Raw genomic sequence first — 27,011 nt, 5'->3', positions numbered from 1 at the left:
ATAAAATTTAAAAAAATGTATTTACATCAAATTATGTTTAATTGAATCTATTACAGTATGTCACCCTGCATACAGTAAATAGTTATACTTGAGAGCATTTAAAGGAGTACTGCTGGGGTTGTAACTGTTCTAAATATAATGTACCGGTACCTGTCCCACATTTCTCCTAACTCCAGCAGGTCATTACAGCATAATGTCCCACATCTGAGGACAGCTGACTTTTTTTTTTTTTTTTAAAGCTGATCTACATTGGAGGAGTGGTAAGGGAAACACAGGAACATGGGTTGTTCAGGTAGATGCATGAGATGGTTACAGAGTGGTCACAGGAGGAAATAAAGTGTCCACCACGGTGTCATCACCAGTCGATGTTGTTTTGCAGTGGTTATTGTCAATAATCACATATTACTATAATCCCTATCTCCGTTGCTTGAAATCTGGGGTGTGTCTTGTTTTTTTGACTGCGGAATATTGATCTCAGTGTACCTTCTGAATCTCAATGTTGCAATAAAACCTGCAATTCATTTACACGATAGTGATCTTCAGACCTTAACAGGCTTTTGGTTTGAAAAAGTCAGAACGATGCTCTTGAATCTTCTATTGGTCCTCATTTGCCCTGCAGAGCAATTACTTCTGTGCTCCTAATCATTGGAGCAGTGCATCCTATCCTATCAACCGCAGAAGAAGCAGCACCATGCACCAGCTACATGAACGTGGTTCCTAAACAGGTTCTTGTAACTGACCTGACCACTGTAGGTAATTGACCTCTAGTGTCGTTGGTAAACTAATTCAAGTCATTAAAAAAAATATTCTTGCCACGAGTGAGGATAGTGCCGAAAATCTTGATGCTTTTGAGGCAAACGTTAAACCTGCTGTTAGCAATCTCTGCTACCAAGTATTACGTCCCCTGTTTATTTTAATATTTTAAATTGCATTTTGGAGGTTTTATATCAAGAAACATATTTATCCTAAAAATGGCTGTAATTTATATTTTCATAGCACAAACCTGTAATAAAACGTGTGTATATGTATATATATATATATATATATATTGTACGTTACCATCCAGCAGGCCAGCGGAACAGCAAAGAGAGGCAGCACTCAGAGGTAAGTGTACAAAGAATTGTATTGTAACAGACACAAAATCCAATGTTTCGATCCCCAGAGAGATCTTCTTCCTGGGGTGTGCAAGGATGCCTAAGACTTACTGTGATAAAATTTTAGGATTTGTCTGATTTTTGTGTCTGATCAATACATTATTTTGCTGACTTACCTCTGAGTGCTGCCTCTCTTTGCTGTTCCGCTGCCCTGCTGGATGGTAACGTACTCTTACATTATTTATGAAACTAGCACCAGGATTATTTATATATATATATATATATATATATATATATATATATATATATATATATATATATATATATATATACAGCTATATTTGCATATTTGCTTTCCTGTGGAGGGTTTTTGTCACTTTTTTTACTCACCATAACTTAACTCAGTATTATGGTTTAGCCTATCCCATAGCCTCTCTTGCATTCCCAGTAAAATCAACCCCACACTGATGAGACCCATCAAGGTCGAAACAGCTGTCTGTGGGTGGTTTTCTGGGTATGCACCTTAACCCTGGCTGTGCTCAAAGCTGTGACCATGCAGCAAGCTTAAGCCTATAGGGAACATGTTAAAAATGGTTATTAAGGCAAAAAGTGACACTGTGTGCTCATTTGCATGTCATTTCCCAGAATCCCTTGCTGCAGTGGAAGTGCTGTATGCTGGGTGATAATGGGGAAAGGCAGGGTTGCAGACCTGCCTAAGACATGCAGATGAGCATACAGCTATATTTGCATATTTGCTTTCCTGTGGAGGGTTTTTGTCACTTTTTTTACTCACCATAACTTAACTCAGTATTATGGTTTAGCCTATCCCATAGCCTCTCTTGCATTCCCAGTAAAATCAACCCCACACTGATGAGACCCATCAAGGTCGAAACAGCTGTCTGTGGGTGGTTTTCTGGGTATGCACCTTAACCCTGGCTGTGCTCAAAGCTGTGACCATGCAGGAAGCTTAAGCCTATAGGGAACCATGTTAAAAATGGTTATTGAGGCAAAAAGTGACACTGTGTGCTCATTTGCATGTCATTTCCCAGAATCCCTTGCTGCAGTGGAAGTGCTGTATGCTGGGTGATAATGGGGAAAGGCGGGGTTGCAGACCTGCCTAAGACATGCAGATGAGCATACAGCTATATTTGCATATATTATTTGATTATATCTAATCATGTACTTTCTTAACAAACTTTAGCCTACAGATAGCTATGTTTTTTTTTTAAGCATAGAAAAGGTTACTCAGAGTATCAAATTAGGGCCACAGCTGTGTGCTTTTTAGCTGAGTTACTGTACATCTGCATTCATGAGAAACACTAATGTTTTTGACAGTTGATCTGCCTCCCAAATAGAGTAGTAAAAAGATAACGAAGCATCCCATTTTCCCTGCAGATCTTATCTGACATATAAAACAGAGCCTCTCAAGTAATTGTCCCAGAATTCTCCTCTCAGCCTGGTCCCTTCTACGTAAATAAGTAACAGGAGCCCATTTTGTAGATGTTATTAACCCTACAAGTGCGGCTTGATGTGGCCACCACATCATGGGGTGTGGGTCGTTCCAGGGGCTCCTCCATGATACAGTGGCTGTGTCATGGGGTTTCATTTAGTTGTTGCAGGGGAGATTACGCCCTGAGTACTGAATGCAATCTGGCCAGAGGAAGAATGGAAGAGCAGCAGTGATGCTGCGATCAGGTGATCGCTCCGAGCAGCAGTCACGGGCTCGCAATTTGCGGAACATGGGTGTGGCACGCTGGTGTTGCAGCCACTCTGGCACCTAACAGGTTAAGTCAGCTAATGCAGAGGGGTTATTTTCACTTCCGAAATATCCCCCCAAAATCCAAACTTCAGCTATTCATATCTTGCCAAAAAGCAGAACAACCTCTGAAATGTTACTTTCGATATCTTAGCTATTTTCTCATTCAGCAATTAATCGTTTAATTAGACAAATCTATGCTAAATTGAACTTGATGGTCATTTTTCAACCTCATCTACGATGTAACTATGTAAATACTGTATATAACGCTATAACTATGTGAATATGTAACAATTTAACAATGTGCTGCACCACTTATGTTTCTTGACTTTTCCCATTGAAAAGGATCTTCTTTGCACTTTATGAAAAAATGCAAAATACAGTAAGTGTAAAAAGATAAACCTTTGTCAAAATGCCACCTATAAAAGATTTGATTAGAACAATCAAAAACACAACAGTGTGACTCTATCCCCTAGATGGGTGTGTACTCTTGTTGTTACACATGTAGATAAATCAGTAAAGTATCTTATTTGTCATTTTCACCAGTCATGGAGGAAGAAACTTCATTTGCAGTTTTGATTCCCTTTGCTACCAACAAACCTCCCTTTGTTGTTAAGTATCTTTGTATCTTAAAGGTTCTCTCCCACCTAGCACTAAAGTGAACCAATGTGTGACATGCTTAAGGGATTACATTTTGATGACAGGTGTCTCATGAAATCAGTCTGTAATGTGCTTCTATAAATAATTTTTCGAATGTGGTAATTTGAAAATGTAAGAGCTAATTTTCCTTAGTCCCCTACTTCAATATGATGTGATGTGGTAAGCAGGATCATCTCTCTCCTTTTATGTAGGTGCACTTGACAGGAAAGGGAGCAGGTACAGTATCATAATATAGAACTCATTATGGGGTGAGTTCAGCAAAACATAGGCGAACTGGTTCGAAACCCCTTCCTGGATTTTTTAGACATAATCTGACTACCCCACCAAAATGCCTCTGCAGATTCGGTAATAAAAAATGAAAAAAATATCCGAATCCGCCATCGAATCCATCCCGTCCAGATTTTTTTTCTATCACTGAAAACCCGTCCTGCAAATTTTGAAGGAGGACGAGGAGCAGGAGGAGGAGAAGTGTCGAATGTGCCTCATTTAAATATACTTTTCATAGTCATTACCATATCTCCCAAGGTACTTAAGGTCTGCTCCTTATTTCAGCACAAACATCTCTCCCTAATTTATTTGGAGGGAGGTTTGAGGGGATATATACAGTGGTTTGAATATGAAAAAGAAAGTACACCCTCTTTGAATTCTATGGTTTTACATATCAGGACATAACAATCCTTAGCAGGTCTTAAAATTAGGTCATCCTAATCCTGGATCCTGGAAAGATCCTTTTGGGTTGAGCATCAGAAATTAGACTCTGCCACACTGCACCAATATTTGGGTGCATGGAAGGCTCCTCTTCTACGGTAGTATTGTACCCCTTTCTTTTTATTCCATCAGAGAGTGCACCTTAGTTTTTTCCTTCCACATACTGTACTACTTTTTCTATGAATGTAATGCTCTCTTTGAACAGATCTGTTTAAGATTCCGGTGATTGTTAAAAGTCCTCTACAGAAGTGTTCCATGGTTTCAGAAACATGCTCTGTGACGAGCCTGACCAATCGGGGATGGTGGAACACGTCTTCATAGAATGTGAGCAATACTTTCCCAGGACAATGCTTGGCTCAGCACACCTACGAAGTGATCAAGCAGACAAACTATACCTCACATAACACTGGAGGTTACCATGGTGATCCCTGATGTTGGGAAAGCAAATAGAAGAAGGTGCATTGTTTCATGAAACAGTAAGAGGCACTTTAAATTATAGCAAATTCAATCTTAGGTGTATTGCAAATTTACTGTGCAGTACTGTGTACTGGAAAGGGAATGCATCATCACCGCTCCGCAGATCCTTGGCATCTGTGCGGTTCTCCCTGCCGCGACTAGGCATGTCAGACGCCGCCTCACGAGGATCCTCCAAGGCCTTGGAGATCCTCTGCTCGGGTAACGCCGTCGCTTCTGATGACGTCACAGATACAGGACACAGCTCCCGCTCGCCCTTGGTGATTTGCACCACCACGGCAGCAGCACTTGGATGACACTCTGGCTGGAGCATCACGATGGGGCCTTCCATCTCGCCTGGTTCTACGGCAACGTTGGACACGCCCCCTGGGGAACATGACTGAGACACCTCGGTATCGCTGGCGGTGGTTTGCTGGCAGCGGTCCCACTCCTGCACTCCCAGCGGAAGTGCCTCAGCCTCCTCCCGGGCGGTCATCTCACCAGGTAAGTCTCTTGTAGGGTCTTGAACAGGAACACACAGTTCCTCAGTGCTGCACAGCCTGCCTGCTTGCTGATCTTAAATCTCAGCAGCGCCTCCAAATGTACCCCATCTTCCCCCACCCTAAGGCAGATTTACTGTGGTTACCTGGTGTTGGTGCTACTTGTATGGCTCACAGGAGGCTCTGAGCATCTGCCGGTAGTAATGGGGATAATCAGGACAGGCTTTTAGGAATCTTGACAGCTCTTTGCTTGGTGTTGGTGCGCCTCCATTCCCACAGGGCCTATAGGAAAAGGTGCAGTCCCCTGTGGAAAACACTCCCTCCCTCCCTGAAGGAACTGCAGCCTCAGCTGGAGTATAAAACAAGTAATGGTTCTTTATTCTTCCATCAGTACATCACAGCAGTATACCAACATGTACACTCTCTTGGTCCCTGGACTCAACCCCCAGGGCTTTTGGCCCCAAAGGTCTATCCCTGACTTCCATACTCCCTGGTGGAATATGGGGTAGAAGATCCCACGCCCCTGAAGGAGGGGAAGGAAGGTGAACCAGAGCCCTGGTTCCACACTTCCAACTCTGCACACAACAGACTAGAATTTAGGCTGCATCCCCTTTTGTATCCAGGGGAGGGTTGTAGGTCTTAGCCCCTGATAGGGCAGTACCCTGGCCTTAGGCCCACCCCCCTGTCACTCAAGGGAGTTGTTTACTGCAGAAAGTACGGGCAGATTTAACCCTAACACTGCCTGCGCTGGTACCAGGACTTACGTGTTAGGCAGAGGATTAGAAGCCCAGGAGATACCTGCCCTGAGGAAGGTCCCTCTACGAGGACCGAAACATTGGCGACCCTCTGTTCACAATACACATTTTTTTGGAGTATTACTGCGGTGTGCTGTCTTTTGTCATCAGGATCCCCTGGTTACCACATGTCTATATGCTTCATATGGGACAAGCATCTGCCTTCTTACAAACGTGAGTGCAAATCTCCATACCAATGACTATATATATATATAGTATATACTATATACTATAGTACTATATATATATATATATATATATGTCGAACACTGACTATATATATATATATATATATATATATATATATATATATATATATATATATATATACCATAATACTGAGTTAAGTTATGGTGAGTGAAAAAAGTGACAAAAACCTGCATATATATATATATATATATATATATATATATATATATATATATATATATATATGACAAACAAAAAAGAAAAAAGCAGCGCCTCTATTAAGCTAAATCTATAAAGTTCATAAACCAAATAATATAATTAATGAATAATAATAACTAATATGTACCATATAGTAAAAATTACATATATATAACCAAATCAATCAAACTATAAACCAGAAAACAATATGATAATTGTATACATATAGATATATGACAAAAATAAATAAACAGAGAAACAAAAGGAATAAATGGATAATATAAGAGAAAAAAATGTATAAAAACCAGTCCTCAAAAATAAGTCCAGTAATGGTGTTGGTTCCGGTGTGGAGGGTCTCCGGCAGCTCTCAGTGTGGTCAAACCAAGTCCACAGCGAATCTAGGGGAAAAACAGGAAGAGAGAGCGCACGCCCATAGCGTAAAATAGTATTTTAATGAGGGGAGGGGGAGAGGGGGGATAAAAAATGCACTCACAAGGGTACAATGCTTGTTTTTATTGTACCCTTGTGAGTGCATTTTTTATCCCCCCTCTCCCCCTCCCCTCATTAAAATACTATTTTACGCTATGGGCGTGCGCTCTCTCTTCCTGTTTTTCCCATATATATATATATATATATATATATATATATATATATAGTCAGTGTTCGACAAATCACCCAAAAATCTACACGCCCAACCAAAAAATCTACTCGCCACCTAGTTCCGCCCTCAACCCCGCCCCCAACCCTAGTCCTGCCCCCAACCCCACTTTAAAATAAAATATATAAATAAAATACATTTAATAAATTCCTAGTCAGAACAACATTCCTTTTTGCCATAAATTTATTTATTGTATTACATTATACTACAATTAGTCCTTGTTACGTTTGTGTGTGTGTGTGTCTGGACGTCCCCGCTTCACAATATCTAAAGCAGCAATCCCGCCTGGGATCTTACCTGATCCGCAGTCCCTCAATGTCCAGGTACCCTCATTCCCGCAATGTTATACATTGGAGGGGAGGTGTTCCCTACCTGTCTTCTGGGTTAGGGGGGATTCCGATGTCTTCCGTGTGAAGCTTGAGTCAGATCTGGAAGAAAGCAGTATAGGTTATTTCGGTGTAGTCTAGGGCAGTTAAGATATATAGGGTAAATAAGATATCCAGATCCAGAGTGTGGGAGAGAGAGAGAGAGAGTGGGAGGGAGAGAGAGAGAGTGTGGGAGAGAGAGTGTGGGAGAGAGAGTGTGGGAGAGAGAGAGTGGGGGAGAGAGAGAGTGGGGAGACACAGAGGGGAGAGACACAGAGGGGAGAGACACAGAGGGGAGAGACACAGAGGGGAGAGACACAGAGGGAGAGACACAGAGGGGAGAGAGGGTGGGTGACACACACACACACACACAGAGGTTGGGTGATACACAGAGAGAGAGGGTGGGTGACTGACTGGGTGGGGGGGGTGACTGACTGAGTGGGTATGTGACTGAGTGACTTGGTGACTGACTGGGTGGGTGGGTGGGTGGGTGGGTGACTGACTGGGTGGGTGGGTGACTGACTTGGTGGGTGGGTGACTGACTGGGTGGGTGGGTGACTGACTGGGTGGGTGACTGACTGAGTGACTGACTGGGTGGGTGACTGGCTGGGTGGGTGACTGACTGACTGGGTGGGTGACTGACTGACTGGGTGGGTGACTGACTGACTGGGTGGGTGACTGACTGGGTGGGTGACTGACTGACTGGGTGTGTGACTGACTGGGTGGGTGACTGACTGACTGGGTGGGTGACTGACTGACTGACTGGGTGGGTGACTGACTGACTGACTGACTGGGTGGGTGACTGACTGACTGACTGGGTGGGTGACTGACTGACTGACTGGGTGGGTGACTGACTGACTGGGTGTGTGACTGACTGGGTGGGTGGGTGACTGACTGACTGGGGGGTGACCGACTGACTGGGTGGGTGACTGACTGACTGGGTGGGTGACTGACTGGGTGGGTAGGTGACTGACTGACTGGGTGGGTAGTGACTGACTGGGTGGGTAGTTGACTGACTGGGTGGGTGGGTGACTGACCTTGACTGACTGACTTAGGTAGGTGACTGACTGACTGGGTGGGTGGGTAGGTGACTGACTGGGTGGGTAGGTGACTGATTACTTGTGGTCTCTCTCTCCCCCCCCTACACACACACACACACACACACACACACACACACACACACACACACTCTCTCCCCCTACACTCTTACTCTCTCTCTACACACACACACACACACACACACACACACACACACACCCCCCTTCCCCCCCTGAGTGTGAGTGGTGCTTTAAATGTTGGTGGTCTGATGACATCACTCACCCCGTATCTCCGGAGCAGATCTCTTGGGCTGATGCCTCTCCCCAGTGTTCCCCTGAGCCGGTGTCAGCTCACACAGGCACCACTCCCTCCCTCACGCAGCAGTGTCGGCCATCTTGCTCCCGACGGGGGACGGGGGAAGCCCCCTCCACACACAGTGGAGTAGGGGGAAGCACCAAGACTCGGCTCTTCAGCCTCCCCACCCCGTGCAAGCGGGAGTGGGCCAGCATGGGAGCGGCCCAGCACGGGAGGGGGCAGCGCACGGGAGCGGGCCAACACGGGAGGGGGCCAAGTATGGGAGGGGGCAGCACGGGAGCGGGGCAGCATGGGAGCGGGGCAGCACGGGAGCGGGGCAGCACACGAGGAGGCCAGCACGGGAGCAGGGCCAGCACGGGAGCGGGGCAGCACACGAGGAGGCCAGCACGGGAGCGGGGCAGCACACGAGGAGGCCAGCACGGGAGCGGGGCAAGCACGGGAGCGGGGCAGCACGTGGGGGGGCCAGCACAGGAGCGGGGCAGCATGGGAGCAGGGCAAGAATGGGAGCGGGGCAGCACACGAGGAGGCCAGCGGGGGCCAGCACGGGAGCAGGGCAGCACGGGAGGGGGGCAGCATGGGAGGGGGCCAGCACGGGAGCAGGGCAAGCACGGGAGCGAGCCAGCACGTGAGGGGGCCAGCACGGGAAGGGCAGCGCACGGGAGCGGGGCAAGCATGGGAGCGGGGCCAGCAGGGGAGCGGGGCCAGCACAGGAGCGGGGCAAGCACGGGAGCGGAGCAGCACATGGGAGCGGGGCAGCACCCCACCCACGTGCACAGCCGCGCAACACAACCCCCCCCATCTCCCACATCCCAGGTGGTGGACACCCCAGGGCAGGGGGGGGAGGAGATCAGGAGGGGGAGGAGATCAGGGGGAAGGTGCTAACCCTGCGCTGCCTGCCGGCCCTCTTCCCCACGTTAGCCCAATCAGAAAGGGGGATTATTTATTTATTAAAAAATAAAAAATTATAATTGGCGCGAGCAGGGGAATTCATAGAGCCGCAGCAACTACTCGCCAGTGGCCAAAATCCACTCGCCACGGGCGTGTAGTTATAATGAATTGTCGAACACTGTATATAGTCATTGGTATGGAGATTTGCACTCACGTATATATATATAAAAAGAGAGAAAGAGAGAAAGAGAGAAAGAGAGAGAGAGATAATCCACTCCATCAGGAGCAGACACAAGACAGCACTCAAAGGTAAGTAAGAAAACTTGTATTCAAAAATAAACATAGCACAAACATGACCAACGTTTCGGTCCTTGTGGGACCTTCCTCAGGGTGGTGCTTGAGACTAATGGCCAGTGGATCCCTTAAATACCCCCATATCCCCACCAAAATGACTCAACCAGAGTAGCTGATTGGCCGTGCATCAAGTCCCATGATCAGACCCAAAGTCGCAGATGTCGCACTATGCCTGTCATCAACACAGCCACATGATCCACAGGGATCAGAGTTGTGTATGCAGTACCATCAGACCACCACTGAGTTGTGTATGCTGTACCATCAGGTCGCCACTGCGAGGGAAGAAAGCGCCCTCCATAACCATGGGGCCGTGCTGCTGGAGACCGTGACGCCGTGGTCCATCGAAGAGGACTCAACGGCTTAGCGATACGCACATGCTCAGCCCCATCACCACTTGAGTAGGCTGCATGGCATCTCACACAGTGGGGAGATACGCGATCGATCCCTCACATCCTGGCAATCATGATGGTGGATATAGTATCTGATTGTACATCAGTGGGACCACTTATATAGAAATAAGGTGCAGTAATTACCGGGACATCAGGGGGATCTCCATGGGTACTATGAAATGACAGAAAGTGAGAAAGAAACGTGAAAAAAGGATAAGGAGAAATAAAAGCAGAGCAGAATTCCTTATTGCTGCAGGCATTAATAAAAAGAACATTATTACAACACTATATGATAATCAGGCCACTAGATCTACAAAATGGCTACAAAGGACCCTGAGTTAATCAAAACCAGGGGAAGATGATGGCAACAAAAAGCTATGTATACATGGTAAAACACTGACAGTGAAAGGCACATTAATAACAGGAGGAAGAGAGGGAGGGAACGAAAGGCGAGAACATAGAGGTGTAGGGAAGGATAAGTCACGTAGGGAAGGAAGGAGGGAAATAGGAAATGGGGAAAGAAACACATACAGCCGAGGGCAATCAGCCCACCCAAATAAATAACACACTGTTATTAAAGAAAGCACCCAAGCTTGAAATCTTCATTGAGACCCTTTGGGGCCATTGTATTGAGCTCAAAAATGAGTCTTGCTTCCAGCTGTAAGAAGAGTCTTCCCCTATCTCCACCCCGTGGTGACACAGGAGCTTGCATGATGGGCATGCATCTCATTGTCGCAAGGTTGTGTTTGAATTTCTTAAAATGTCTTGCAACCGGTTGTAGTTTTTGGTCATCACTGTCACCCACTTCCAATAATGCCTTCCTGATGGCCGATCTATGGAGACAGATCCTCTCCTTCAACATCCGAGTGGTCTTGCCCACATAGTACATACCACAAGGGCAGCGAATAAAATAAACCACAAAGCGACTCTGACAATTCATGAAGTCCTTTATTTTTGTGTGTGGGTGCACATAATGTTTGCCCAAGATCATATGCTGGCAATTAGTGCACCCGTGAAATTTGTAGACTCCTGGGGTCCTGGTAAGCCAAGTGGTACTATTAGCATTCCCCCTCTGTGCCACCCCACAACCTAAAGATGTCATCAATGTATCTCATATATTTAATAATATGAGTAGTATGGGGTGAATCACCAAGAATGTGTGTTTGCTCGTATTGGTCCATGTAGAGGTTTGCATACGATGGGGCCATATTGGACCCCATCGCTGTGCCCATTAGTTGGAGATAGAATTTTGTTTCAAACTTGAAAAAGTTTTTGTGTAACACCATGTCTATCAGAAGGAGGAGGAATTCCAAAGGTGGTCCAGTATAGTCATCACAATTCTTTAAATGATCCGCAATGGCCTCCATCCCCTCTGTATGGGCAATATTCGTATACAGGCTTGAAACATCCATTGTTACAAGCAAAACATAATTCAGATCCACCCTCACTGCCAACAATTTATTAATAAAATCCGTGGTGTCCATGATGTAGCTGAACATCTTAATGACAATTGGCTGAAGGTAGAAATCGACATACTGGGAGAGGGGGTGACACAGCAAGCCCCTGGCCGAGATAATAGGTCTTCCATGTGGCAAGGTGAGTGATTTATGCACCTTGGGTAGTATATACAGGACCGGGGTAATTGGAAATTGTTGTTGAAGAAATTTCCCCGTATCCTCTGTAATCCATCTGTTGTCTATTCCCAGTTGTATCACTGAATCAATCTCTCTCTTATAGCCGCGTGTGGGATCTCCATTCAACAACATGTAATGTTGAGTCACATCAAGCTGTCTCATAACCTCAGTGCGGTATTGTCCGTAGTCCATGACCACAACGCCTCCTCCCTTATCTGCGGCTCTTATGATAATGTTTTTATTATCGCGTAGTGATTTGAGGGCCTGTTGTTCCTCAGGTGTGAGATTCGAGAAACTTCGTTTCTAATTCTTGACACGTCCCTTGGTGTCTGCCTCCACCAGATTGATGAAGGTGGAGATGTTGGAGTTATGGACCTGTGGGTCAAAGGTACTGCCTGGACGAAACTGCCGTGTGGAATTATCACCCAAGGTCGTTGTTCGGGTGTCAGCAATGTCTTTGGAGAAAAAATCCCTCAAGCATAAACGTCTATTGAGATGATATAAATCCACCTCCCAGTCAAAGGGTCTATGGTGTGCGTCGGCACAAAGCTTAACCCCTTATTCAGGATCCTGCGTTCTGCTGGTGAAAGTGTGTATCCAGAGAAATTGAAAATCACCTCCTCTGCGGGCGACCCCTCTGTAAGCCCCTGGCTTTTGCATCCCTTGTCGGATACCTTGGGCCCCCCGCCGCCTCTCTGAATAGGTCGTCACCGACGTGTGCCGGAAGGCATATATATATATATATATATGCAGCAATAGAGGAGTGCTACTGGGTAGTAACCAAATGAATACAACAAAAGACAAAAAAAAGCCCCAATGCTACATTCAACACGGGCGTAGCTATAGGCCGGGCAGTGCCCCCTACTCTCTTGGGGGGCCCGCTGACAGGGGCAGAGAGCTGGGACATCTGGCCCACTGTGGCTCTCTGTGCTGGGGAGTATTGCTGCAGCTCCTCAAACAGGTTCTGGCCTCCTGTATGTCAAGAGCCCCTCCTCGGACACTACCCACCCATACTGTACTTAGTTTGGATAGATATATTGTAGCCCCTTTCAGGTGATTCTGGTCCCTTTGAGTCCCAGCAATCCCTGCTGCAAGGCCCCTTCGTCCTCTGAACCGCTTGCCGGCAGGCCCACTCCTGGCGGTGACTTAGCTTCAGTCGGTGATCAAAAATGGATCGGGAGCTGTGAGAGCTGTGATGAGGGGGGATTTGGGGGGGGGGGATAGGGGAGGGTTGCAGAGAGCTGCAGAGCTCTGCCCGCCCCTGCTCGCCGTGACATCCAGGGGAGGAGTTACTTACTACTGCATGTGCTGCTGTGTGTATTTGTGTGTCAGTTTGTTGTGTGTATCTTTGTGTCAGTTTGCTGTGCTTTTGTGTGTCAGTTTGCTATGTGTGTATTTGAGTGTCAGTTTGCTGTGTGTGTATCTTTGTGTCAGTTTGCTGTGTGTGTACATTTGTCAGTTACAGTTTGCTCTGTCAGTGTGCTGTGTGTGCCTCAGTGTCTGTCATTGTGCTATTTGTGCCTCAGTGTCAGTGTGCGCCTCAGAGTCTGTCAGTGTGTCACATGACCCCCGGCACTTCCGCATCATGTGACCGCTGCTGCAGTGATCACCTGATGTCACTGGTGGTCAGCCCATTCTGCCCATGGAAAACGAGCAAGTGCCCATAAGATTTCTGGTACATCATAACGGCACCTTACATGCCAAGGCCCATTAAGCGCACTCGGACATTTAATACTTATACATTTTAAGGCAGCAGTTTCCACATTCTAAATCGTTTAATTGCAGAACAAGTCCATGACCAGTAACAGTGCTACAAAACCATAACCATTCCTACAGTATACACACAGTCACTGCCAAGAAAAGCAAGAGTGCCCAGTTTACACTGTTACATAACAAAATTCTGATTTGGAGAAACACATTGTAATTATAATACATTGAATCATAATTGCAATACAATGAGTCAGCAGCATGTGCCTTTCTGACAATACTTCACATCAAGGGACGGAAGCTTGGAGCACTTGAAAAAATAGATATTGTAAATATAAAAATACACCAATAAGTATCTGTTGCCATTGAAGGTACAGTTTAATAGAAATGAGCACAGCGATAGCAAGTCATGCATTACCTCAATAACGGTGGCCTTGCCCACATTCTCAGACTTTGGTGATCCATATAGCACACCATCACTGTATGGCGTCCGTTGAATGTAGCGCAGCCATCCTGGTCGGTCAGGGTAACCCATTAAATTTGTGTTAAATGTTATAGGATCATTACTTATCTCACCTAAACAAGAAACATACTGTTACATTCAGTGCACAGAAAATTAATTTCATTCAAAATGCTAGTGATTTGTTATATAAATGTACTGTATGCGTGTGTGTATGGGGGGGGGGGGGTATTTATGTTTTTGAATTTGTCTAAAATCCCAGTTTTTGGAAGGCAGTTAAAAACAGGACACAACTAATTTTTATAGCCATATCCACTACATTTTATTTTGGACTCATCTAATAAATAATAGTTTTGATAAGTTACTGTTGTAGCAAAAAAATATATATTTCATTTACAACCAGAAATCTGAAAAGACTGTTGACAAATGAGAATCACTATTTTTTTAGAACAGAATATTTATATTCAATGTCTAAAAATGTTGAACTCTTCTTTCAATTATTGCCAAACATAATGGTTTCCTCTTTCCTCTCTTCCTTTCCCCTCTATTCTCCAACCACGGTTCCATTTTCTCTTGTCCATCATTAGTTGATGTCGTTTGCATTAATCATTTGTATGATTTGAATATAATTTATGGCATTATGTTTATTATTCATATCTTTATAATGTTGTTAATATGAATACACAATTGTATTATTTATTAACATAAATTAAAAAAAAAAAGTGCACCGTTAGTAAATATGGCTTTGCAATATACATAACAATTACAGTATGACAAGGACACAAAAATAAAATGTTTGATGATCTGTTGGGAAAGATGTTTTTATAGTGGTTAGTGTCCTAGCAATGTGAAGTATTGAAACCGTATGAAGTTTAAAGCAGCAAATCCAGCTACCAGAATTTTTTTTCAAGTAAGCAGATTTATATAATAGTAATGCTAGTTATTTTTCTTCTATAGTGCTGGCATTGTATGCAGATATGTACATAGACTTTTTGCAAACACAAGTTACTGCCCTGTGGAGCTTACAGTACAATACATTTTTTGCGGCTTGGGACACAGGGAGATAAAGTGACTTGCCCAAGGAGCTGACACCGGGATTATATGTACATATAGCATGCCACGCAGACTCCAGTTCTCTAATAGGGATTGACGTTACCTCCGTGCCCACCACTGGAAATTGAGCCACGTGGGTGGAGCTGCTGCTTTAAACGAATACAGATGTTATCGCTCTTGCCGGCATGTTGCTGCGGGACACAAAGAGCCAGTGGCCGAATCAGCCGCATGTGAACAAGAGGTCAGCGAGAGCAACAATGGCTGCTATGTTTCTATGTGAAACATGTCATGGTGCCCCCCCCCCCCCCCCCAGCTCCAGATTACAAGGACAGCTTCGGGTGGTGCTCTCTATCTTTGACTTTTTTTACGGGCAGGAAAAATGAAAGCCCCAACCTACGTGAATCCGTCTGTGAAGACCACCTCCAATATTAAGAACACAGCATGAAACCTCCCAACTTCATTCAAAAAAAAAATCAGCCCTGGTCGAGTATGTCCTTTTGATCTGGAACCAGAGGGCAATCCCATTACAATTGTACAACCAAACATGTGTAGTAATGACAATGCGGCTATTTAACCCTTCCACTGCCATGTGGCCTCTCTGACAGCAGAAGGGTTACATCTTTGCCACCCAGAAAAAAAACGTCATGCATCAGGTCAGCCTTCCAGTTAAGCAGCAATCCCCCCACGTGGTTATAACATACTGCACCGACACACTTTATTCGAGCAAATACCCGGTATGTACCTGGCAGATACCTGGAATGCGCCACTCCTCACCTCTGACAAGCCCCGTTGCATTTGCCTTCCCAGCCTGGGTTCATGCCTGGCTGATGGGCGGCTGATCTGTTAAATGATAATGATTAGGATTTAATAGGCTGCAATGCTTCGCGTGTCTACCAGATGGCATAAATTCATGAATTTTAATGCAGTATATATATATATACTGTGCAGTATTGCAGCCAGCGGGAATAAAATGCTTCAATCCCTGCTTGGAAAATAACCCAATGCACTCGGGCAGAAAACAGTCACAAACCTCAATACACCCGGGTATACCCGAATTCGTGGGACAAGCCAAGCTCGAATAAAGTGTGTCGCCAGTGTACAGTGCAATTCCAAAGGGCGGGGAAACTGTTTCAGTCGAGGAGAATCCTGTTTGTGAAGCCAACACCACATAGACAAACAAGTTATTCGAAGTGCAGGTCTCCTATAAGGCAGTGCTAGAAAGCAGAGCTCTACTCGTATGCTCATAATGAAGTTCTCCATTTAATGTGACAGCCAAGAACAGTGGAAAAACAATGTTCATTACCTGATGAAAGGTCCACATGGGACCTGAAACGTTGTCTTTCCACTGTTCTTGGCTGTCACATTAAATGTGGAACGTCATTATAACCTTGGAGTAGAGCTCTACTTTCCAGCTCTGCCTTATGGGAGACCTGCACTTCGAATAACTTGTTTGCTTGTGTTTGTATAACATACAGTGCACATTTGAAAAGGCTTTCCCATGATTTTGACTGCAATACTTCCATACCTTTGTCATGTAATGTCACACGAAAGATCCCTGCTTGTATACATTTGTAAGATGTGGCATTTAAATTGGCTGTTACTTCTGTTTCAGAGAAATAAAGGGGCCATTCCAAATTAAAACTATAAATAAAAACAACAGGATTTCGCATCATTCTTGCACTTTATAAGATTTTTCTGTATGTGTTGCCCCCAAAATGTGTTAGGACCTCTGCAGAGGGACTGCTGCTTTAATGAATGAGCACATATACATGTATTTTCCAAAATGCCATACCCGGCTTTGGATAAGGAGGAAATTCCCCCTTATAGTATTCTCTCTCCAGAACGTGAACAAACAGAACTCCAGAGGAAGGGTACACATTCCGGTCAGAGTGCACCTTAGATAGAATAGTATACACTGGAAAGAAGAAGGAAGATAAAAACAGATAGAACAGCTGAGATCAGACATGCATGTGATCTCTCGGGATGCAGACAGGGAGTATTCATTGTGGCAAAGCAGCAAAGATCAAAGCTTAATATACTTGTTAAAGAAACAAAAGCAGCAGGATTATTAACAGTGAGATTATACAGTACATCTTTTACATTGAATTGCTATGGGTGGAGTATTGGGGCCATGAAAAGTGAGTGTGGCTGCCTAGCAAACGTATCTTTAATTTCTGATTGCATCTACAGTATGTGGAATGGAAGAAACCTGTCTCGCTACATTTGATGCAGGGCATTTGATTGTTTGAATTATGCTCTAGGTTTAGGCCATTTTTGAACAGAAGTTTTTGATGCAGAGATAAAGTGATGAACTAGACACAGAGGTACATATTTACTACACTGTGCTATTCTGGTGGCACAAGGTGTTTCAAGATACCAAAAGGTGTTTTATGGCATAGCACTGCTTAACATAGCCCAGAATCTTGTTATAATATGTGCCGTATTCATCCCTCCCACCCCCTTACACTGCCCACATAGTCTATTAATGCACATATACAGTAGCCAAATATATTTATATAAAAAGGGCCTATTCTATATGATCCGAAGCGGCAGCTGCTGCTTCGCAAAACATGATCGGACCTCTTCTCCCAAAGAGATGCCCGGTATATATTGTTATGCACTGATTATCGGCATAATCGATAAAGAAACATTACATTAACCCCTTAGTAACCATAGGGGTTACAAAGCCATGCATTTGTTGGCTCAACAGGCCATTGGGCAAGTAGTAATGTCAAGTAAAGCAGACATTGCTTAGGAAAAAAATACAAGGGTCTCCAAATGACCCACCTGGCCATGTTGGGCTATAAACCATTCCTATAGATGGGGACAGAGGGGTGTTAGGTGTGTAGGGAAGGGGGGCAAGTAGTGGACGTGGGTGTTTGGGGTAGGTGTCCTTAGCGGGGAGAGGGAGTGGTTAGGCCCCCAGGAGTGGTAGTGGGGAGCTAGTCGGGAGTATTAAGTCACTATGGGTACTAAAGGGGTAATACAATGTTGTTTTGGAATGTTGGTTTTTTTCTACTAGGCCAGGGTTTACAATTAGGTTTGGTACATGGCGAAGGCCATATAGATTTCCCAATATGGTCACCTCAGCAGCATGAAGTACTGCAAAATATAAAATTCTGTTTAATTTATCCAAAAAAAAAAGACTTTGGAGTATATAGAATATAGCGTGAAGAGATCATTTAGAGAAACAAGCCCCTTTGAATGCAGATTTGCCATTCGGCAAAAAAATCACTACTTTGTCTTTGGCTCTGCTTCGCGTATTGTTATATACCCGAATATAGAATTGTTTCACAGTTATTTAGTGAAAAAACTGCCCAAACGACCTCATTGGATAATATAGAATATATAAGAGATGTACATTCTAATTTCTTCTATTTTTTCAAAGACTCATATATTCCTAAAGAGGGAGTACTGAACACAGGCAATACAAATGATCTTCCTCATATCATACCTTTGAGACCTGTTTTCACATCATTATTTCGGATCAGCTATGCTTTTCATACTGGAGCATTATTCTACTTACACATTTTGTTCCTCCAGCACTTGGGGATGTAACTAAGCCCTCCACAGTTACAAACATTATAGCAAAAACTTGATTTCTAAATTATTCACCCTATCATATAGTTTCTATTTAAATGTGTAATCCTCAGTCAAATAGTATCATAATAGATATACTTGTGAAACTCAACTAAAAATAACTCCTTTGTTAATAAAGACTGGGCTGATTCTATATGAGCTGAAGTGGCAGAATTTCTTCTGAAAGTGGCACGATCGTCCGCTTCGGTGGATATAGAATTAGCCCCTTAGGAGCAAATAAATAAATTGCAAGCCAGTATGGGAAGAAGCGCAGGGATTTAGTATTTGTTTTCCACAAATGTATGGCCAATTCCCTTTTCCTAGCTGCAGCTCTTCTAAGGCATTGAAAGATATATTGTATAATACTAATACTTTGCTATTTAGGTAGGTTTGAGCTCACTCAATTCTGTTTTGCTAAATAATTGTGTGTGTGTGTGTGTGTGTGTGTGTGTGTGTGTGTGTGTGTGTGTGTGTGTGTGTGTGTGTGTGTGTGTGTGTGTGTGTGTGTGTGTGTGTGTGTGTGTGTGTGTGTGATAGAATAAAGTATCTGTCTATCATTTTTAAACGTATAATTCGCGTCAAAATAATCAGCCATGTCTGAGGTGAAGTACACTTTTCTAGCCAATAATTTGTGTCAATTATAAGAAACACTGTTACATGTGACTGCAAATAAAAATACCACTTGTGAGCACACTGACATGTCTCAGCCAGGTCCACAACCCTGCCTTTTCCCATTATCTTTTAGCATGCAATGCTTCCACTGTTGAAAGGGAGTACACACATTTTGATAAATCACTATATAGAAAATACAAAACAATAGAATTAGGAAGAAAAAATTAATACGTCGCTTTAAACAAAATGGCTGGTCTTGCTATATTAAAATACAAAAATAACATTTAAAATCAAAAAGTGTTTGCAACTATGACTTTATTTATGTTGCCCTTACTACACAAACCTTAGTACAAAGTTTCTATTGTGTATGTTAATGAAGTTCCTTCAGCAGTCCCAGAACTTCCCCTGAAGCTTGTTTCCAAATAAGGTCTAATTCTGAAATGCTGGAACATAAAAAAAAATAAACAGTACTCACATGATAACATATTTTTACTGGGTCACTTCTATTAAAGAAAAACAACTGTTTAGTCAATTTAGTATTAAAGATATGTTCAACCCTTAATATTACAAGCACTGCATTTTCCTTTCATTCATATATTCAAATCCCTACCCTACGCTATCCTTAATTTTTTTTACATTCTTTTTACAGTAATTTCTCATTCTCCGTGCCTTAACACAGGGGTGCACAAACTTTTTGCTATGCCCCCATGAATGCTCTCCCCCACTGCTCCTTCCCCCCCACCCCCTTTACCTTGTTTGAAGCGTCAAATGACACCATGGGATCACGTGACCCTCCGGCGTCAACACTGCATTGCCATGGCAACATGAAATTATGCCGTGGGTCATGTGACGACAAATTGCCATGGTGGCACGTCGCCCGAAGCCGTCTTAGTCAAGGTAAGGGGCCTTGCGTGGTCCCCCAGCATTTAATTGAAATGCTTTGGGGAAGAGCGTGGGGCCTCTGTAAGAGCCGCACCCCCCAGTTTGCGCACCCCTGCCTTAGCATTCACTCTTTCCTCTTCAATGTATGTAACTCTCCCTTTAGTAACTATCTTCCCTCTCCTTAAAACCACAACTTCATTGTTCTCTTCCTAGCTCACCATGTAACCTCGTCCAACTCATCCCAGATCACCTTTCAACTCTTCTTCTTGTTCTTATTATCTCCTCTTCATCACTTAAACTTCCTTTCTGGCACTTTTCCTCATGTACATCTCTGCCCTTCGCACATCCCTTCTCAATTCTCCATTAACAATCCTATTCATCTTATTTCCAATTCTTCACTACTTCTTTCTAGTCTTTCTCTACCCCTTCACCCTCACATCACATCATGTCCCATCAGTAGGCACTTTCTCTGTTCTGGGGGGGGGGGGGGGGAAGGGGAGGGTGGGGGAGATTGCTTGGTTGAAATAGATTGTATATCAGTATCATCTTGCCCCACACACGCACCACTTGAAAAGCCACCATTATCTCAAAAGCAGTGGTATGAAGAACAAGCACTAAGCACTTCCAGGTTTCGCCAGGGATGCTCTGCAATATTGAAAGAGAGATTGCAGAGGGCTGCAGCAGCAGCCATAGACAGTCCTAAGATTGTGCTGGTTCTAATGTCGCACTACGCGTTTCGAAAAGGCTTTGTTTTCTTCCTCAGGGGCACGGAAGTGCTTAGACGCGTGCACGTGTACGCGATCCGACTGACCAACTCCAGCATAAGGGGGACAGATCCAGGAAGTACAGAGGACAGAGGCAGCTGACAGTAGAGAGTCTGACACCCAATTTGTGGTGGATACGCTGGGTCTGATGCTGATTGCAGCACCCACGATTGTAAGTGGGAATCTTTCCCGATTTTATTCTGTATTAATTGTAATAAAATAATCTGCACCATCAAAGGGGTGTTGTGTGCTCTTCTCACCCACTACAGTTCACTATCCATAAAGGTCTGTTAAAGCTAATGCAGGAATGCAATGTAACGCTTGAGTCATACCTAAAGGTGGCATTACTCCCATCCAGAACCTGAAACACTGTAAGTGGAGAGATGCCTGTGAACAAAACTGAACGCATCTCAGATACAGTACCTGTAAAATATCCTAATTGGGATATGATATATATAAATAGGCTATTTCAAGAAAAAAAATGTTATATATATATATATATATATATATATATATAATCAAAAAATAAATAGATGATACCGTTCTGTGGCTAACGAAATGCTTTTATTTGTGCGAGCTTTCGAGATACACTGATCTCTTCTTCCGGCGATGTTACAATGAATGAAGAATATATATATATATATATATATATATATATATATATATATATATATATATATATACATATACATATATATATATATACATATACATATACATATATATATATATATATATATATATATATATATAAAAAACATTTATTATTGAAATAGCCTATTTCTCTCTCCCATTACTGATTTTGGTAATGGGACATATGAACCCTGAGTTAACGGACCTCTGGATCTGGCCCTGTGATGGCAGGGAAAGGACAGGTACAGTAATTGTGTCTCTGTTGCAGGTTCAGCCACCAGCATTCACATTCTGGATTCCTTCCAGGGGGGGGGGGGGGCAATCTCCTGAGCAATCGGTGAGGGAGCTCACTCGTAAAGGAAGCAATACTAGACCTAATACTTACAAATTGGGAGAAAGTATCAGATGTAATCATGTGTAATTAGACTGTAAGCTCCTTGGTGCAGTGACTCTTCTTCCTTAATGTTACGTTTATGCCTGTAGCATTTATTCCCATGACCTGTTATTTATACTTAAGTAATAATCCCCGAAGAACAGGGCATTACTGGCCAATAATCCCCCCTACTGGAAGAGTTGAAGGCCCGAGGCGACTTTAACCCAGCCAGGGCATTATTGGCCAGTAATGCCCTGTTCTGAGGGGATTATTACTATTATAGGCTAAATGTAGGCTTATTTCATAAATAATAGACACTTTTGTATAGTTATATAGATTTTTTTATTAAAATAAAATGGTAAATACATGAAACCACCTCTATATACGCTTACACTGCAGCTAGCTATATCCACACACTGCCGCCCCCTCTGTGTACACACACACACACACAGCAGCTCAACACACACAAACTGCTGCTACACACACACACATACATACACACACACAACAGCACACCACACACAACACAGCACCTCTACACACAACACAGCACCTCCTCTAAACTCACAACACAGCACCTCCTCTACACTGACACACACACACACACACACACACACACACACACACACACACACACACACACACACACACACACACTGTAGCTCTATACACACACAAACTGCTGCTACACATACAACAGCACAACACACACACACACACACACACACACACACACTGCAGCCACAATAAAAAATCCAGCCACTTACTAAACTTTGCACCCCCCCCCACCTCTACACACAACACAGCACAACACAGCACCTCTACACACACCCCAATGCACCTCTATACACAACACAGCACCTCTACACACACCCCACACACAACACTGCACCTCTACAAACAACACAGCACCTCTACACACACACACACACACACACACACACACACACACACACACACACACACACACACACACACACACACACACACACACACACACACACACACACACACACACACACACACACACACACACACACACACACACACACACACACTGCTACTAAACACATGTTACACCCATAAACACTGCTGCTGACACTGACACACACACTGGAGCTCTATACACACAGCACTTCTACACAGATATACAACACAACAGCATACACTTACACACAAACTGCAGCCACAAAGAAACTGCCGACAGCCACTTACTTCTTTGCAGACACCATCTCCCCTCCCCCCTCCAAATCAACTGAATCTGCTCAGAAAATCTGTCAACTCGGGAGGGGGAGGAGTCAACCCGGGGCTGATACGTCCTGACCAATCCCCTGCCCTGTCTCAGAGCTTTTACTTCAAGCAAACCAATCCCCTGCCCTGTCTCAGCTGTTCTGAAAGCTGATTGGCTGGAAATAAACCATTGAAAATTGCACTTTGCAAGCTGCTAAATTCCGGGCATTACTGATTGGATAATGCCTGGAATTTTAACCAATCAGAGAGCAGGGTTTTCAATAATGCCTGGAATTTTACTGCTTTAGCCTATAATATCTGTTATTTATTTGATTACCACATGTATTACCACTGTGAAGCGCTATGTACATTAATGGCGCTATATAAATAAAGACATACAATACAATACAATGTGTAACAGCTTAAATTCCAGTGATCACTATTCAGTGGGGATTAATATAATTACACCATGCAAAAACGAAGGTTTCAGAATTCAGGAGGGCTGGCTTTTCACAAATGGTTAAATATCTAAGGTATTCTTTGGCAAGATTAATTTATTTGAGCGGAGTGCAAGAGCAATAGGAAAAAGTAAAAGACGCAATACTAAAAGCAGCAGACCTTTGTGTCAGGCATGTTACTAAAGGCTAACAAGACAGGTGCAAAGTGCTTAGATACATTGATGTTAAGAAACACTTTCAAAATGCCTCTTCATGGGCCAATTCAACATTATAATCACAACAGCTCAAACAGGAACAGTAAGGTAATCAAAAGTGGTTGGACTGGATCCCTGAATGCTTCCCTGCCTAGAGACATGTATGCAATGTGTGAAAGCTTATTACTGTACCTCCAATCAAGGTAAGTTTGTAACTACATTAGTTTATCTGTTCCGGGGTGCAAAATGGAGCAAAACGAACAAAAAATATAAAAATGAAATATTAAAATATCAAATGCTCAAATGAAATGTACTATAAGTGCATGCCATTAAGGGGCTAATTCTATATTCAACCGAAACAGCCAATTGGGCCACTTTGGACTGAAATTCCCCATTGAAGCCCGATAGATGATTTATAGAATACGCCAAAAAGTGTCTTGCTGTGTTGCTGGCCTTCTAACATTGCATATTAAAACATATATATGGTAATAGTAAACTTACTCACCAAGTTATTATATAGATCATAAATGGTATAATGGTATAATGGTATATGTCTCCTGTGTGCAAAACTGGAACAAAAAAAAAAAGAGTATTTTTCACACGTCCATAGCACCAGACTTTTCAATAGGAATGTCTTCTCTGAGAAATCTGTTGCTGAATGCATTCTAAATAGCAAACAGAGTTGAGTAAAACAACCAGAAACCAGTTGTTGAGTAACATGTTATAATATATGATTATAATATTATGTATAATTATAATATTTGTTACCATTAAGGCTTTTTGTTTTTAAAAAAAATCATGAAAATCTGCAGCCACAGCATATTTTCATAAATTCCTAATAAATCATGTAATTCATTTTTTATTTCACTTGCCTATGTTCGGAAACCTATAAAAATATATACTTTATACACTGTTCAGGAAAAAAAAGGAGCCTCTTCATTTTTCATCATATTTTATATATTTCTTGCTCAATCCCCATGCAAATGTGCACAATTGTGCGTCTGCTACTGTATGTAGATTTCACTATATAGGAAGTACAATGTAGATAATCAACTGATATTAACTAACTTGATGTCACTGTATTATGTCAACAAGTACCAGATACACTGCGGTGAGTTCATGTTCATTAAACGAGAAATAGGAGTTTTTCCTCCATTGCTCGTAAAGGTGTTAAACTGTTGCAATCTATTCTGAAACACTAAGATTACTATACATTTTGAGTTCAAAGTACTGCATGAGCTAAGTTTGTGTTCAAAATGTCATCCTGCTGAAACACACACGCCCAAAGACAAAAACACCACTGTCTGCATAATCAATGTTGATCCAGTCATTCCCACTCCTGCACGATACGTTGTTTTATGAATCCGACCCACTTGCTGAGGTCATCAACCCATCACCAATTCCAAAGAATATTTATTAGATTTTCGAATCATTTTAAATATAATAATCTCCTGTGACAGACCTATAATTGCTCAAATGGTCATGAAAATTAAGTGGTTTTTTTCTGCCAGATATGATGAAAAATAAAAAAAAAGGGCCCGTTTTTTCTGAACACTGTATATACTGGAATAATAGCCGAAACACAGGAGGATCAAGGTTAAAAAATGTAAATAACGAAAAAAGACCAGGAATGTGCCACTATACCAGGAATTTACTACCAAATGCTAACCAGGTGATTTGCGAGATCAGTGGTCAATTTGCATATTAGGCAAAATATACCTTAAAAAAACAACTTTCTTTAAAATACGCTGTGATCTAAGCCAGGGTATGCGCAAAGTGGGGGGATCAACATTTTCTTGGGGTGGGAACCCCTCGCTTCCCCCGAAGGCATTTAAAATAAATGCCGGGGATCACGCAAGGCCTCTGCAACTTTTCACTTACCTGGAGTTCCAGCGACGCGTCTCCATGGCAACTGGTGTCAAATGCCGCCGTGGGGTCACGTGACATAAGATGACCCTGTGATATCATTTGACGCTGGAGCCATACGGGGCTGGGGCATGGGGGCCGGTAGGAAGCCGTAACTGATGGTGTTATGAATTCCTATTGGCCCGCAGGACGCGGGAGTTTTGAAACTCCGCCATTACGTGAACCCTGTTAGCCGAGCAGTGCAGCTACCGGCACCCAGTTCAGCTCCAGAGACCCCTACCTTGGATTGCAACTTTAATGGAAGTAATGGATAAAGCTAAGCCATGGGACTCACTGTGAATAGTATTAAGCTTCTAAGAAAGTACGCACAATTATAGTGTACAGATAATGGGCACAGTACCACTAGTGGTATTTATAGCATAGCAAAAAAGCAAACTTTCTCAGGAAAATGCTAATTAAAAAATAATAAAATAGGCTTGAAGCAGGGGGTCTCCGGAGCTGAACCCCATTCATTTAAGCTCCGGGAACCCCTTGCTTCCTGAGATGCTTGACTCCATTGGGGGTGCCGATAGCAGTCCAGATTGGGCTATTGAATCTAAATGTCATGCGTCACGCCGGCCCAATAGGAAGCAGTGACGTCATCCCTTGCGGCTTCCTATTGGCCCACATGACTTGGGACATTTAAAAAGCAGAGAAATAACGGCACCTCCTAAGGAGGTGCATATCTCTGGAAGCAGGGGGTCCCCCTGCATCATCAACCCTATTTAAAAAAACTCGAATTAAAAAAAGCCCCTAAGAGTGCTTCTTTAAATTATTAGAGCTATCCCCCCATCTTGAATGTCACAGGAAACACTAGATACATATTTTAAAATAACTCAGAATTCAGAATGAAACTCAAATACACACATCTTCCAACTACTGCGTACCTATTCAGCAGGTACACGACATGTTTTGGGGTCCTGTGAGAGCAGTTGTACTTATTAACCAATGTTTTTGTTTGTGTGGTAAGCTGCAGAGGTTGGGGACTTAAATAGAAACTGCTTGTAGAGGAGAGCAGGGGTGCTCAAGCACTTTTATAAATGTGCTCCAGGGTACAGGAGAGATAAAGTGTTAGTATTCACTCCAGCTACTGCACGTAAATAAGTAGTTTAATTCTGAGATTAGATGCAAGGCAAAGACAAGCATACAAGCATATATGCGGTTCTGA

At 43.3% G+C, this 27,011-nt stretch overlaps 1 protein-coding gene across 13 annotated transcripts in view; it reads right to left on the bottom strand.

Moving 5' to 3' along the window:
* The window catches only part of SGCE (sarcoglycan epsilon), a 92,317-nt gene that overhangs the window by 39,013 nt on the left and 26,293 nt on the right, over nt 1-27,011 (bottom strand). For 5 of the 13 annotated variants that reach the window (XM_075587311.1, XM_075587310.1, XM_075587314.1 and 2 more), the window contains 2 exons: nt 17,006-17,128; nt 14,119-14,276 (listed from right to left, as the gene is read on the bottom strand). In XM_075587311.1, coding sequence (XP_075443426.1) covers nt 14,119-14,276; nt 17,006-17,128 — 281 coding nt within the window. Of the gene's footprint in view, nt 1-14,118; nt 14,277-15,610; nt 15,830-17,005; nt 17,129-19,747; nt 19,848-23,271; nt 23,290-24,443; nt 24,508-27,011 lie in introns of those variants that run through there. The other 8 variants (XM_075587315.1, XM_075587316.1, XM_075587323.1 and 5 more) reach the window with 6 other exon arrangements.

The sequence above is a fragment of the Ascaphus truei genome, chromosome 2 (assembly GCF_040206685.1).
Source record: "Ascaphus truei isolate aAscTru1 chromosome 2, aAscTru1.hap1, whole genome shotgun sequence".
NCBI lineage: Eukaryota > Metazoa > Chordata > Amphibia > Anura > Ascaphidae > Ascaphus > Ascaphus truei.
Note: the sequence above shows the minus strand (reverse complement) of the source record. Positions and strands in the feature narration are given on the sequence as shown.